The sequence below is a fragment of the Drosophila yakuba genome, chromosome 2L (genome assembly GCF_016746365.2).
Source record: "Drosophila yakuba strain Tai18E2 chromosome 2L, Prin_Dyak_Tai18E2_2.1, whole genome shotgun sequence".
Taxonomy (NCBI): domain Eukaryota; kingdom Metazoa; phylum Arthropoda; class Insecta; order Diptera; family Drosophilidae; genus Drosophila; species Drosophila yakuba.
The window spans coordinates 20988816-21002371 of NC_052527.2; the positions used below are offsets into that span (position 1 = coordinate 20988816).

Consider the following 13556-nt stretch of genomic DNA (forward strand, 5'->3'; position numbering starts at 1 on the left):
TTGATTTAATTTAACTGAAATAAGACACTTTTTCGACAACATGCAGCCAGAATTTTGCTCGACCACATCGTCAGTAGTGCACATAAAAAATAGTTGCACGTATTTTGGTAAAAGCCGCGAACAGAAAAGCAGCTACAGAAAACGAAACTACAACCCGAAACGGAAACTAAAACGCGACCAGACAATAAAAAAGTGAAAAACGCTATGCAAATGGCCCTTTCCCGCCGCTTCTGCACTGCCAAGTGCATGAGAAAATATGTAAAACAGAAACTGGACGATGACAAGCTAGAGAATGGAAACCGAAAGTGCGTAATTAATTTCTTTTTTATTGCAGCCGCCTGAAAATGCTAAGCAGACGTGAATCCCTAGGTGCCATGGCCATCGGACGTGGGTGAAGAGAGACCACTGCAGTGCGGTGGTCCTCACGCGACGGAATGGTGGAGGGGATCCAAAGTATCCCCCAATAATAAATTGGAAAAGTGCTAAATTTAATAAAATTCTTATTTTCAGAGAGCCTGTCTAAGGCCATATAAGTCCCAGCGCAACCAGACTCGCTCATGGCACTCACACCAGCAAGAGCTCCAGCTCAGACACCCACTCCGGCACACACCCATCTACACACACACACTACCTAAAACAACAACCAACAAGGGTCACAACTGATGTGCGGTTTTGGTTTTATGGCTTACGGCTTTGATTGCTGTCATCGCTCAATTGATTTTTCACTAATGCCGTCAATTGGCAAACGCAAAACCGAAATAAAAGTGAAATGCAAAGCATTAAAAACAACAGAACTTAAACGCCAAAATAAATAATTTGTCGAACAGTGACGTGCGTGTGCGATTTTGAGGCAAACAATACATAAATCGCCGAAAAGAAAGGGAAGAGCTTATGTTTGACATGAAATTAAATCGCATTCGAAATGGGAACATGTTCCATGGTGAACAATAAAACTAAAATAGGATTAGTTGCGGTCCGCGCTTAATTTCACAGTGCGAAATAAAGGCCTGGCTTTGGATGGGTTTCGTAGAATAATGCGAAAAGTGAAAATAAACAAAAATTGTTACAGATACGCTTTAACACAGCAGCGGAAAAATTGAATTAAAGCATTGTCGGGGAGACTGGGCCACTTTAAACGAACTTTAGAATTTTCTTTGATAGCTGTCTTTATATTCGTTACTTGTAGAGTAAACTAGATTCGTCGAAAAATATTTTAGTCCGTCCGTCTGCCCATCTGTTCGTATAACCGCCTAGATCTCAGGAACTCCTAAATCTAGAAAGTTGAGATTAAGCATGCAGATTCCAGATACGTAGGCGCTTGATTTGTTTTCAAATGCTGCCACGCCCACTCTAACGCCCACAAACCGCCCAAAAAACATGTATTGATATATTTCTATTTTGGGTAACGGGCATTTGATAGCCTAAAAACTCCACTATAGCATTAAGTTTTGTTTTATTATACTCTTTACTCGTAGAGTAAAAGGGCAGAAGGAAGCGTTTCCGGCCATATACAGTATATATATTATTGATCAGAATCAATAGTTGAGTCGATCTGACCATGTTTGTATATTCGTGGGGATCTCAGGAACTATAAAAGCTAGTAAGTTGAGATTAAGCTCTCCAGAGACATAGACGAAGCTCAAGTTTGTTGACCCATGTTGCCACGCCCACTCTATCGCTCACAAACTGTTTTGATATTTTTTCATAGTTTTATTAGTCTTAGTTTTACTAGTCTTCTTCTTTAGCCACGCCCACTCTAACGCCCACAAACCGCAAAAAACTGTCCATGTTTTCAATTTATTTTTTTCCGAAATTCTACCAATATTTCGGAAACGGAAATTTCTCGTTCCCTGATGTACTGCCCTGGGAACAAATGTGTCGCAGGTTTGTCGTTTTGAACTACAGAAGTGGTTATATGTGATTCCGCTGTTTTCAATGTCAGACTAGATGGTGGCAGTTTAAAGGCACCCTTTTAAATGAACGCACTCAGGCCACTTAGAAGGACCACACATCGCCCCGGATCAACCAACATTTGGTGGCCTTCGCGCCGACGCTGGTTCCGTGCATCAGCATTCAATTTGTCTGGTTGCTCGCAAATCTTCGGGCAGCACAGCAGCAGCCGCTCTGAGCTTAGCTATCTGCGGAAATTTGCTCAGTTACTTTTGCGCAATCCCCAAATCCCAGTTCAATTTTATCTATGTATCTATCTGAAACTGCTTGGCAAATAGCAAACTCTTCGCTCAGTCCCTCTGTCTCTCTGTGTGCAGGTTGAATGGAACTGTTGACGCAAATGGACAACAAAGCTTGGCACTCAGGAACCCTGCTCTATTCTTTGCAGCTGCCCAACTAGTGATTGTGGCTAAAGGGAAATGCATGGTTCGTTTAATGGCAACTGGGCTTGAATTCATGTTTATTGCATTTTGCCTCGTTCTGTGGCAAATAAATGCCAACTGATACCAGCAACCTGTGATATGCACGGTTTTAAAAGGTAGTTCTGCACCATGCTTAATTTTTGTATTCGTTCTTCCTTTCATTTGACCCGGGAGAATGCCTGGCAAAGGCCTCCCTCAAAGCCACCACCACCGTGTTGTGGCTTTAAAATGTAGCTTTGCTTGTGTAAACAGGTACTTGATTGGCTACCCCATTTGCACATGGGGTATGGCTTTGAATGGAAGATGTGTGCTGGTGGTTTTTGTTTGCCCAGATTGATGCTAACTACGACCTCTACTTCCTCCCAAGAACCGTGCTACTGGTCATCCATTCATGCTTCTTTTTATTTAGTTATCCAGACCCCAGGCAAATATGAAGGGGGCCGGTGCTCTTGTCGGGGCACCAAGTAGACGAAAAGTTTATTTGGCATCGGTGCGTATGAGTAATGCGTCCGTCTGCTGACCAATTAGGGCTGGTTTGTGCATGTAACGCAGTTTACAAGATTGTAAGCAATCGATTTGTAATTCCACCTTCCCACTTCACTTGCATTCAAGCTACTATCGAGCCATTTGTGTGCCCCGAGGCTTCAGCTCCGTCAAGTTCGTTTTTATTTGTTTCCGGTGCCATCGGCTGACTGCATGCATGGTGTGTAAGCTGACTACACATCCTACGGTGAGTGGCACAAAGCAGGCCTTTTTTTCCGCAGAGCTTAAGGACTTCCCTTAGTTCTTTGGTGGCGTATTTTTGTGTGCATATTTTACGGTTTGAAAATTATGTGAACCAGTAGCTGTTTTTTATGTTATCCATCCAATTCAACTTTTCGGATCTCGAAATATCAATGCTCGCTCAATGGTCTTAGTCCTAATGCAGTCCCATGAAACTGCTCAGAACTTCAGTATATCATGGTCTGCTCAGGATGTTTGAATACTGAATCCACGAACTACGTAGGGGATACAATTCGTTTTCCATCTTGCACCTTACGGAGCGCAGCAGTTGACGTTCTATGTCGTGCTGTTGGCGGCCGAAGGTAAATTTAACTGCACATTGGCAAGCCGTTTTCACTATTAATTATTTACTGAAGAGGCAGGAAGGACAACATTAATTTTCCATTTTCATTTCCAATTAAGGTTGCTGCTCAAAGGAAAAAGAGTTTCAGAGGAGCAATACAGGCGACATAAATAATATCTGATGATAAGGCAAGTGAAGCTCTTGGGATGGAACGCATTTCAAGCCAGCTACATACCGTTGGTATGCTGTGTTATATGAATATTCGATTAATTCGCAGGCCAATGAAGCTATAAAATTAGAAATCACAGAGACAAAATACATGGATTTGACTATTGGTTTTATATACTTTTAGTGAGATATTGCTTTCCATTCGGGCAAGCTTGAATGTCAAGTCAGGCACAAATAATGTGGCATTAGCCAGGATGTCTATGCTGCTGGGGCCTTGGCAACAGCTCAATTATTCCAACATGGCCTCGGCCAGGCATTTTTTAATAATGGCTAAAAATCATCGGAAATAGGAGTTCTGCCAAGAATGGGAAATCCAAAACTTTTTCTGTTCCCATCTTTGGCTTTTATTTGGGTGCATAAAGATATGCAAGCTAATTTTTTAGCTCGGCTGTAAAAAATAAAAAGTAGGACCAAATGAAAAACGAAGCCAGAAGGACGGGGTGCGGGGAATGAAATAAATTTTTGCAGGGCCGAGGACTTGGCAAAGTATAAGATATAAATGCATATAGATGATTTTACTCCCGAAACAATAAATTAACACTGAGGCTGCCGAACGAAGGGCGCACCGAAAAGCTTAAATGAATTCCAAGCATTTTATTTACTTAAAGCTTTAATGTGTGGGTGTAAAAATGTCCGCTTTATTTGCGTCTTAAAGTTTGTCCGCTTGTGTGATATTTTACGCATGCTCAATGTGTAGATCAAGAAAATACATTTTTCTCGACCCTCCCAGTCCAAAAAACGTCGTTCCCCAATGAACATCAAAAGTCAACCGAAACGCAGGAAGGTAAAAGAGTTTCCAGCCATTTCATCGCCTCGCGACTTCGTACGTTAGAATTGCGATTTTCCGGTCGCCGGACCTGGGAATATTTTACTAAATCGCTCGTAATCAATCAGTGGCAAATTAAATTTTTCTGTGCCAGCTTTGACTAAGAATAAGCAGTGCACCTACCGGGAACAAGAGTCCGGATAAGCGTTCGAAGTGTCTAGCACGAAGTAAGTGCTGCAAAGTATTTTCTTCTCCTCGATGTCCAAGAGTCTGGTCAATGTATCCTCCCCAAAGCGGACATCTTCCGCGCCGATTCAAACGTATTAAGAACCCCAAACTCAACTCCGGATTAATAAACGTGCCCCGAGCCAGTAGGCCCACAAGCGCCGTTTACCACCCGCTGACTGCCATTTATTACACTAGCCATAGACGTCGCCACGGTGCCCGCAATGCCGAGGGCGTGTGTGAAAAATTTTATTGCATACATTTAGTCCGTCAGCGTAATTTCTCTTTTTTCGGGAGCTTGGGGACGTTGCGCGTTGTGTGAAGTTTATTTTCTGCCGAGACGCTCTGACGAATGTGCATCCCCCCGGATATAAAGCATTTTCCAGGAATATTTGTGCGAAAATGGGTGCCAATTTAAAAAAACCAATGTAATGTTTCATTTCTTGTCTCATCTAGTTTTTTATATAAATACCGAGACAATATAAGTTAGTCATGACTTCCACCTTAAATAAAACTCAAACATGTCACGATGAACTGTATAGTCGAGTCTTGGGGGAAATTTAAATGGGAATTTTATTGTCGGCCTTTCTTTGGATTTCAATTCTCTTTACTGTCCGAAGTGGTGACCAAGTTAATTGGTCAATTAGGGCAACTTTACTTGTTTCTCACGTCCCTCGTCCCTAAATTAAGATAAGCTCACCAGAAAGCTTAAGTTGCAAGTGGCAGTGATATCTTGACAACTTTATATATGGTACTTACATATGTGCGTGGACAACTACATATCCTATTCTATTTAAAGGTTGTATTATAAGGTTTTATTTAGTAAAAGCTCCCAATTTTAGATGCTGCCACCTAATCAATCGATTTGCTGCTTGCACATCTCCATTTCTTCAGTTCGTTTAGCTTGAGCGACGTTAAAATAGCCGCTCATTAGATTCGTTGAAAAGTATGTAACTGGCATGAGGAAGCGTTTCCGACCATATAAAGTATATTCTTGATCAGGATCAATAGCCGAGTCGATCTGACTATGTCCGTCTGTCCGTCCGTATGAACGTCGAGATCTCAGGAACTATAAAAACTAGAAAGTTGAGAATAAGCATACAGACTTCAGAGACATAGACGCAGCGCAAATTTGTCGATTCATGTTGCCACGCCCACTTTAACGCCCACAAACCGCCCAAAACTGCCACGCCCACACTTTTGAAAAATGTTTTGATATTTTTTCATTTTTGTATTGGCCTTGTAAATTTCTATCGATTTGCCAAAAACTTTTGGCCACGCCCACTCTAACGCCCACAAACCGCCAAAACCTGTCAGTGTTGAAGACTCTCGTTCGCACTTCCACTAGCTGAGTAACGGGTATCAGATAGTCGGGGAACTCGACTATAGCGTTCTCTCTTGTTTTTAATTTAATTTCTGTGGTCAGTGGGCAGCGATCGGAAACATACATTGATTGTTACCCAAAGTTACTAAATTGTCTTCTTTTGGAGGACAGAAAGTGTGCAATGTACTGTAAAATAGATGACACAAACTCTTCCCCTCATTATAGGCGGTTCTTACTGCGATATGTTTTATACTTAAATTTATTACTATGAGTTTTTAATAATAATGACAACTTTTTACAACCACCTTCCATCGGTGTTTCTCTTCACGGTTGAGCAAACAGAAGGAACCCAGCTTTCCCACTGCAAACTAAGTCAACATTAAATCAAAAGTAAAAGCTAACCCCTCAGTGTCCAGGAATCAGTGCACTCTTTAAATTGCGGCAGTTGCTACGTGAGAATTTATGAACTCTTCGCATGCCAAGTCTGAGGCTCAAGACGAAGAAGTTGAAAAGAACTCGCTGGTGTCCTCGGGTCGAGCGGAAGTAGTGGCCTATAATGGCTCAAACGTAAAGTATGCGGCAAGAGATCGGAAGCGAGGGACTAACGCAGCTCGAGCCAGAGCATTGGGAATGACATGCGGACATCCGACATAGGTCAGAAGCCAGAAAGCATCATGCTAAGCACTTGGGCCCAACCTAGACGTGTCGGACAACTCCCGACCCTGTACATCGGCTTTATCAATTATGCAAATAGCAAATTTAACACCTCTGCAACGCGGCACATACGACTGAGCAGTGAAAATTTACTGAGTGGGGCTCTGGTAGCTTAAATTGGGGCGGGGAAGCGACGCCATCGACCATAAATCGTTGTCCTGGAAGTGCAGTGCTGCGACGTTGGGATATCGGGATAATATTTAAAGTTCTTTGTTCCTTTGGCGGTATGTTGAAGTGCTGTGGCTGCTCAGCGCTGACTGACCTAACCACGCTGCTTAACTTTACTTTGTTAAACTTCGTTCCGGAAATCACGGCAAAGTGGATTTTTCCGTGAAACATAAAAGGAAAGCTCACTCTGTCAATTAATGCAAACCCAAAGTGGAGCCAGGCAAAATACAGGAGCACTTAGTACTGGAGCGATCAGGTGGAATCTGCTGAATTGGACATGAGAGCTGAGAAAAAATGAAGATGAAGTTGATTACGTGGTAAAATATTTTATGCGAATGCGAAAATGAAACACAAACGGCCAGCGGGCTATTAATTTATATGCACGTGAAAAACGAAAGAAAACCGCCTGAGTCTTAATACTTTTTCATAATACTCTGTCGCTTTGCTAGCATAAGCATTTGTTTTATTCCGGCCACACCCACATTTTCGACCAACTCCGTCAGCTGCTGCTATGGTTTCAGGCTTTTCGTGTCCTGCTGAGCGCAGCACATATGCCTTCGCTTTTAATATTAAAATAACCGGAAGCGGAAATTCAAAACGCCACGGTACCAACGTTTATCAGTACGTATGCATCCACACGGTCTGCTGGAGGTTGGGTTTTTCACATATTTGATTACGTATGAGAACCTTAAGCAACCCCTTGCATGTGGCTAAGTATTTATGAAAGTTGCACCACGCAGGCATTCCGAAAAAACGTCCAGCAGCCCAGGCTGACTCCTTAGTCCAGTGCATGTTCCGATCCTGAAGAAGGAGCCCACCCTACAGAAGTTCAGAAGCCCGCCAGGAGCCTTTTGTTTATATGCCCTGCAACAAATTATGAGTGCAGAATGTCGAAGGCTTCCTGGCGGAGTAGTTGAATTATGACAGCTTGTTGGCATAACATGCACGTTCCTGTAAGGCAGTCGAGGCTATAGGAAATCGCATATAATAAGGCGAAGGAAGGACGGTCGAGTTCAACGACTGGGAATGGAATGGACGGACTTAGGCGGATCCGTTAAGACTGTTTTATTTGGTGCGATTCTGCTCTAAACACACAAATAGCGAGCCAAGGTCATTCAAAGTGCCATGTCCGAACAATCTTACATAACATTACATTCCGTTCGACGGCATCCGACCTCATAGTATTCCTTCTGTAGGCCCCCAACTTGGAGACCCTTATAAGTCGAACCGCGTGTTCCAGGCAACTCTCTGGCGTCCAACTCTGTCGTCGATCTGGACGAGTCGCTGCGCAAGTTTGTTAACTGATGTTGCCACGCCCACACACTTTACAAAAATGTTTTGCTAATTTTTTCGTTTTGTTATTAGTCTGGGCAGTTAATGCCCATACATATTAAATGCTGTTTTGTCCACGCTCACTCTAACATCCACAACCTCCCAAAACGCCTTCACTATTCAAAATTTGTTTGATCATTATTAATATATTGTTATGTTTTTCCCTGATTTCTGTATAAAGCGTTCGCACTTCCACTAGCTGAGTAACGAGTATCTGATAGTCGAAAAACTCTGCAAGTGAATGCTATTAAATTTCTCTGTTTAAGAACTCCGTTTGCTTCAACTCATTAATTATTCCACTCTTGCCATTTTGGACCGACTCTTGCCGATCAGTCTTAAACAACAGGGACACAAAAGGGCCGAGAAAGAGTATATGCGTCCTAATGAGTTACGGCATAGACGTGATGATGCACTTTTAGCAAATCCCGATGATGATAACTTTTTTCAGCACTTGCTCTCAATACTCAAATGTGCAATAAAATATGTGAAAAAATATTTCTTTTGCTACTGGGATAGTCAGCTTGTATATGGTTTTTGGCTTTACTTTATGAGGGGGCTCACGCCACATACCCACCCTACTCCCAAAGCTACCCCACGTTCTGCTGCTGTTACCACTTTTTATTTCCTCAATGCTGTGCACGGTTGCATCATCAATTATGCTTATCAAAACAGTGGAGGGCTAAACTTTTGCTGGCCAACTGCTGCCCGAGTGAGACACTCCGGCTCAGCCCCTACACGCCCATCCACGCCCCTAACCGATGCCCTTCCCGATGACCCAACAACGGCTGCAAGTGATTTGAGTGCACTCGACAGGTAATAAATATGAAGTGCTAAACACGAGATATGCGCATTTTTCTGCCTGCAAAACTTTCGCCACAATGTGGCCAACCTTATTGAAAAAGCTTTTAAACAATTGCCGTGGGCACGGGCGGGGCAACCATGGATTTAAAACAACTCGAAGTTCAAAAGGCAAATATTGATAAAAATGTAGAAAGAGAGGTATAAGGTCAAATCCACGGGCGGGCTTTTGGGTAGCTGAACGGAGCTGAGCTGCATGCATTTTAGTGGTGTATTTTCCAATCAATTAAAAGTGGTAGGGAAAACACGGAACGCAGCGCGGGTAGCATGCATGTGTGGCACAGATTTACAGAAATGCACAATAATTTCTAACATCAGTACAAAACACTATGACTTACTGCCGTCGCTCAAAAAGTAGAGTACGCGCTCACCAGCTTACACCTTGTGACCATGGAGCGTATGCGCAATTTGAATGATTGTTTTTCGCTCTGTTCACTATGTTGCTGTTTGCTCAAGCCATGTGGGATTGGCAAGTGTGTTGATTACAGTTATTGCAAGTATTTGCAAATTTATTCTGTGCACTTTAGTCCTTTCAACTGTGATTAATGTGGCCTTACATTTTCCAAGTTGTTATTTCTCCCCAATGAATTAAAAAACATGAAGGAACGATGTAGTTCAGTGCCTCCAATATATGTAGGGTTCCCATTTTAAAATAAATATTTCTATATGGTTTTCTAATGGCTTTTTTAAGACTTTTCTAATAAGAGCAATATATATACTTTATATGGTCTAAAATGTTTCCTTTTACCTGTTACATACTTTTAAACGAACCTAGAATTGTATTATACAATTAAAGGGTATACAAGTTAAAAGTGTAAAAAAAATATTTATTAATCATCTGAGTAGTTAATTAACCGAATCTTTCGAATGCATTAGGTATAACAAGAAAGAAAACGCTGTAGTCGATTTTCTCGACCACAAGCTTTCCGTTATCCAACTATTAGTAGCGCTTATAGCTAGAATAGCTATATAGAAACATTTTGTTGGCATAGAGAAATTTTCAAGAAAATATGTAAACAAAAAAAATTAAATCTATAATTAAAGATTGGACGGGAGTTTCAAGCGCAAAGATATCTGGTCGTAAAACTAAAAAATTGTTTTTGCCAATAAATGAAAAGGTAAGCGATTTAATGGTGAATTCGAAAGAGCTGAATACAAGAGTTGTGGTGTCGGTAAATGTGGTTCCGTTTATCCTGTCAGCCATCAAACTTAATGCATGGTAAAATTCGATTATTTAATATTTTTTCACTTAGCCATATATTACTGGTGAGTCCTGAGCTTTTAAGCAAACAGGCGACCAAAAGCCTGAATTACAGTTGTCACAGTGTGGCTGCATGTGTTATGTATAGCACATATGGGTGCTGGCGTTCGCAGAATATCCGTTCATCGAAGGCAGCAGACTGGCGCTGAAATTAGACTTCCATATTGGGAGGGCTCGAGACTTAGACTTTCATGCTAAACTTTTTAATCAAAACGGCAAATCGAAAATAAAAATGGCAAAGTTTTCAATCTTCCAAACGTCGAAGTCTTTAGACACACTCAACTCGGAGCTGTCAACAGCCAATTTCGCCCATTTGGCTCCCTCACTGAAGAAATGCGCCGTTGAGTTTGCGGTCTTGGTTCAGCCCCGCTTCAAGTGGCTTGGCAGGACTTTCTCGGTGTGTGTACACTATAATTTCTTGTTGAAAGTCTCCATTACTTTTGCAGTTCAATGTTTTACTTTTGAGCCTCCACCCATTGACCCTGGTCCGCGTTGGCACTTGTGCAAGGCAAATTTACCAGGGGTTCATTTGATTTGCCAAAAACTTTGGTGGCCACAAAAGTTTGCTTCTCGGGACTGACGGCAGCGTTCAATGCATTTGATTTCACAAACACACTCGGCAAACTTTGGGGAAACTTCGTGGCACGGGCTTTGGCGGGTGCCAAAGTGCAACATGTTCGCTGCGAAATGAACTCTGAATAAAATGTTGACGGAAAGTAAACTGCAGGTCTTGAGTAAAACGTCCAAAAAATAATTGGCGCACCGCCCCAAAAAGATGGCAACTTCGTAAAATAGGCAATCTACAGTGTGTGTTGCGTCAACAATGGAGTCCAATTATGGCGTGTTGAAGAGCAGTCCTTACAATGGCCATGGATTCGGCATTTGTAGGGAAGTTTGCTGATTGATTGGTTATGGCCCCCTGTTGGATAACTTACCGAAACCCCTTTTCCAAGCCCTTATCGCAAAAGTGATAAATGAGAAGTGGCTTGCATAGTTATTATTTAAATTACATTTATTTTTCAATGATAATCACTTGATTTATTTCAATGCTTTCGTATTGTTATCCACGCATTGCTGCTTTGGAATTTTTTGTCGCCCACTTTCTTTGTATTTGTGCGTGCAAGCACAATGTAGGTCTGGATTTATGTGGATTTATTCATATCTGTACTATTATTAAATTCATATTCGTCAAATTGTTGCAAGTTGAAATTTTACAATTATTTGCTCGAGCACTTATATTGAAAACAACTTGATGATCCTATATGGGCTTTTGTTTAGTTTCTGCTGTTTCCACACAAAGATTACAATAACCTATCACCATTTTTCTTTGCTTTCGCTTGTGATTTTCATTATTTGACGAAGGCCCATTACCGGCCATTCGATATACATATGTAAGTACAAAATATTTACAGTGGAAATGCTTAACAGTAAAAATCAACTAAATCCTTCGTTTAATTCATTATATTTCAATGGAATTGAATAACCTTTAACCTTTAAATTGTCCAACGGGCCTTGGGCATACGCATACACATACAGACACATCAAAGAGGGTGTGACATCGCTTAGTATTTTTGTTTTATCAATAGTTTATTAATGATTAAGCTACGATTTTAGGTTTGGTGTGGGTTCGCTCTAATGAATGTATTCAAACTTCAAATGGTGTCCCTTACAGTTTGTTTGCTTGTTTCTTTGTTTGTAAATTACGTACCGACACTGAACGAATGATAGTTACTAGGCTGGCTAGGTCTGACAACACATCAATTTGAACTGGAGCGGATCCTCTATATTGTATTCTATCGTAAGTGCAGCCTGCAGCCGATATGGAGCCAGCCTAAGTTTATTAAACAGTCGAGAAGTTGTACATAATATTTTACGTAGATTTTTGTTTCATGATTGAGGTGTCTCAGGGCGGCGGCACAGGCGGGGCACAAGCGCTGGAATTCCATAAGATACTTCGGCACATTGTTCCCGGCCAGTGCCAGGTCAGAATTCACGTACAATGTATAGAATTTAATTATATTACCATGCTAGATATCTGCTTGCTAAGTAATTATTTTCAATTTTCCGATTTGGCAGAGTGACGAATTTAAACTATCCATTGTTTCACATTATGGCTAGGGTTTTACCCCAGCCCGCTCGACTCTCTCTTTTGTGCTTTTGCAATTAATTACAGCTTGATTTTGACAGTTTCAAAGCCCATTAAGTGTCCGCATTCTCGTACACCTCATTTCCCTCCAGCTCGCCATCCCTATCCACGCATCTGTCCACGGGCCCTGGGCTGTATGGGTAATATTAGTAATATGGGTAATATTGCACATTTTCAGTCAGCTGAATGGGTTGTGGTTGGAGCTGTATGATTTCCTTTTTATTTACACAATTTAAATAAATTTTCCGGCACACTCTGTAGTGCTCTTGTGAGTGCAATAAAATGTATATACAAACTTAATAACATAATTAATTAATAGGAGTTGATGGTCTCGTTTTTATGCTCGTTAACGATAAAATCGCCCCGGTTCTTTATGCCGTCTTTTGTGTTGGACGTTTCTGCTGCTTTTTTGCTTAGTTTTTAATTAGCCATTAGTAACAGTTATAATATCGTTTTAATGCGTTTTTGTTCAAACATATACATATGTATATACTTTTTCAAATGGCCTTAAACCGGCTACTTATACAAATTCAAATTTTTGGGTTGCAAAGCATTGATCTTGACTAAACAAAGGCATATAAAATAAGCTTTTGCTTTTAGCTCACCGAACAAGTAAAAGTGCACTACACATATACGTAACACCGATGATGGTAACCCAGGAGCTTGAGGAAATTTAACCGAGCGTTATTCATAAAAGAAACTTACAAACTCTGAAAACCTTAAACATACTGTACAAAATCAACGGGAACAAGGTTATTAACATAGCCAATTCTTATCCAAACTGGTCTAGATGTACGGGTAACTGTCTGGCACACAAACAAGTTAAGTACACTCGCAAGTGTATGCACACGACGATTGGTTTAACATGATCTTTACACTTGAGTGCGCATCTCTTACTGAGCTTAGCTTAGCAATTATCCTAGACTGGGGGTTATTCAGTTATTAACTCTGTTTCGGCAGCCATAGTTCTAACACTGAAATAGCTTAAATAGGATTTCCTTGTCGCCGTCCTTCCGTTCGCCTCGGCCGCACAGAAGGTCCGCTTAGGTCAGAAAGATATGTCTAATGCGGGTCGGAGGTTAGGACTTTCACATCA

At 41.3% G+C, this 13556-nt stretch overlaps 2 protein-coding genes across 7 annotated transcripts in view; one reads left to right on the forward strand and one right to left on the reverse strand.

Annotated features, from left to right (window-relative positions):
- Window positions 1-625: 625 nt before the first annotated feature.
- LOC120320765 lies at window positions 626-826 on the forward strand. The gene has a single exon (XM_039371315.2). The coding sequence runs from the start codon at window positions 663-665 to the stop codon at window positions 813-815; it is 153 nt and encodes a 50-aa protein (XP_039227249.1). The 5' UTR covers window positions 626-662; the 3' UTR covers window positions 816-826.
- Window positions 827-11308: 10482 nt separating this feature from the next.
- Window positions 11309-13556, reverse strand: part of LOC6529097 (zwei Ig domain protein zig-8) — a 55411-nt gene continuing 53163 nt past the window's right edge. For all 6 annotated transcript variants that reach the window (XM_039370366.1, XM_002090074.3, XM_039370365.1 and 3 more), the window contains one exon: window positions 11309-13522. In XM_039370366.1, the coding sequence (XP_039226300.1) occupies window positions 13504-13522 (19 nt within the window). In that variant the 3' untranslated portion in view covers window positions 11309-13503. The remainder of the gene's footprint in view (window positions 13523-13556) is intronic.

Bases quoted from the DNA above. Each gene is read 5' to 3' on its own strand.
- LOC120320765 (XM_039371315.2), top strand. From the start codon at position 663: ATGTGCGGTTTTGGTTTTATGGCTTACGGCTTTGATTGCTGTCATCGC.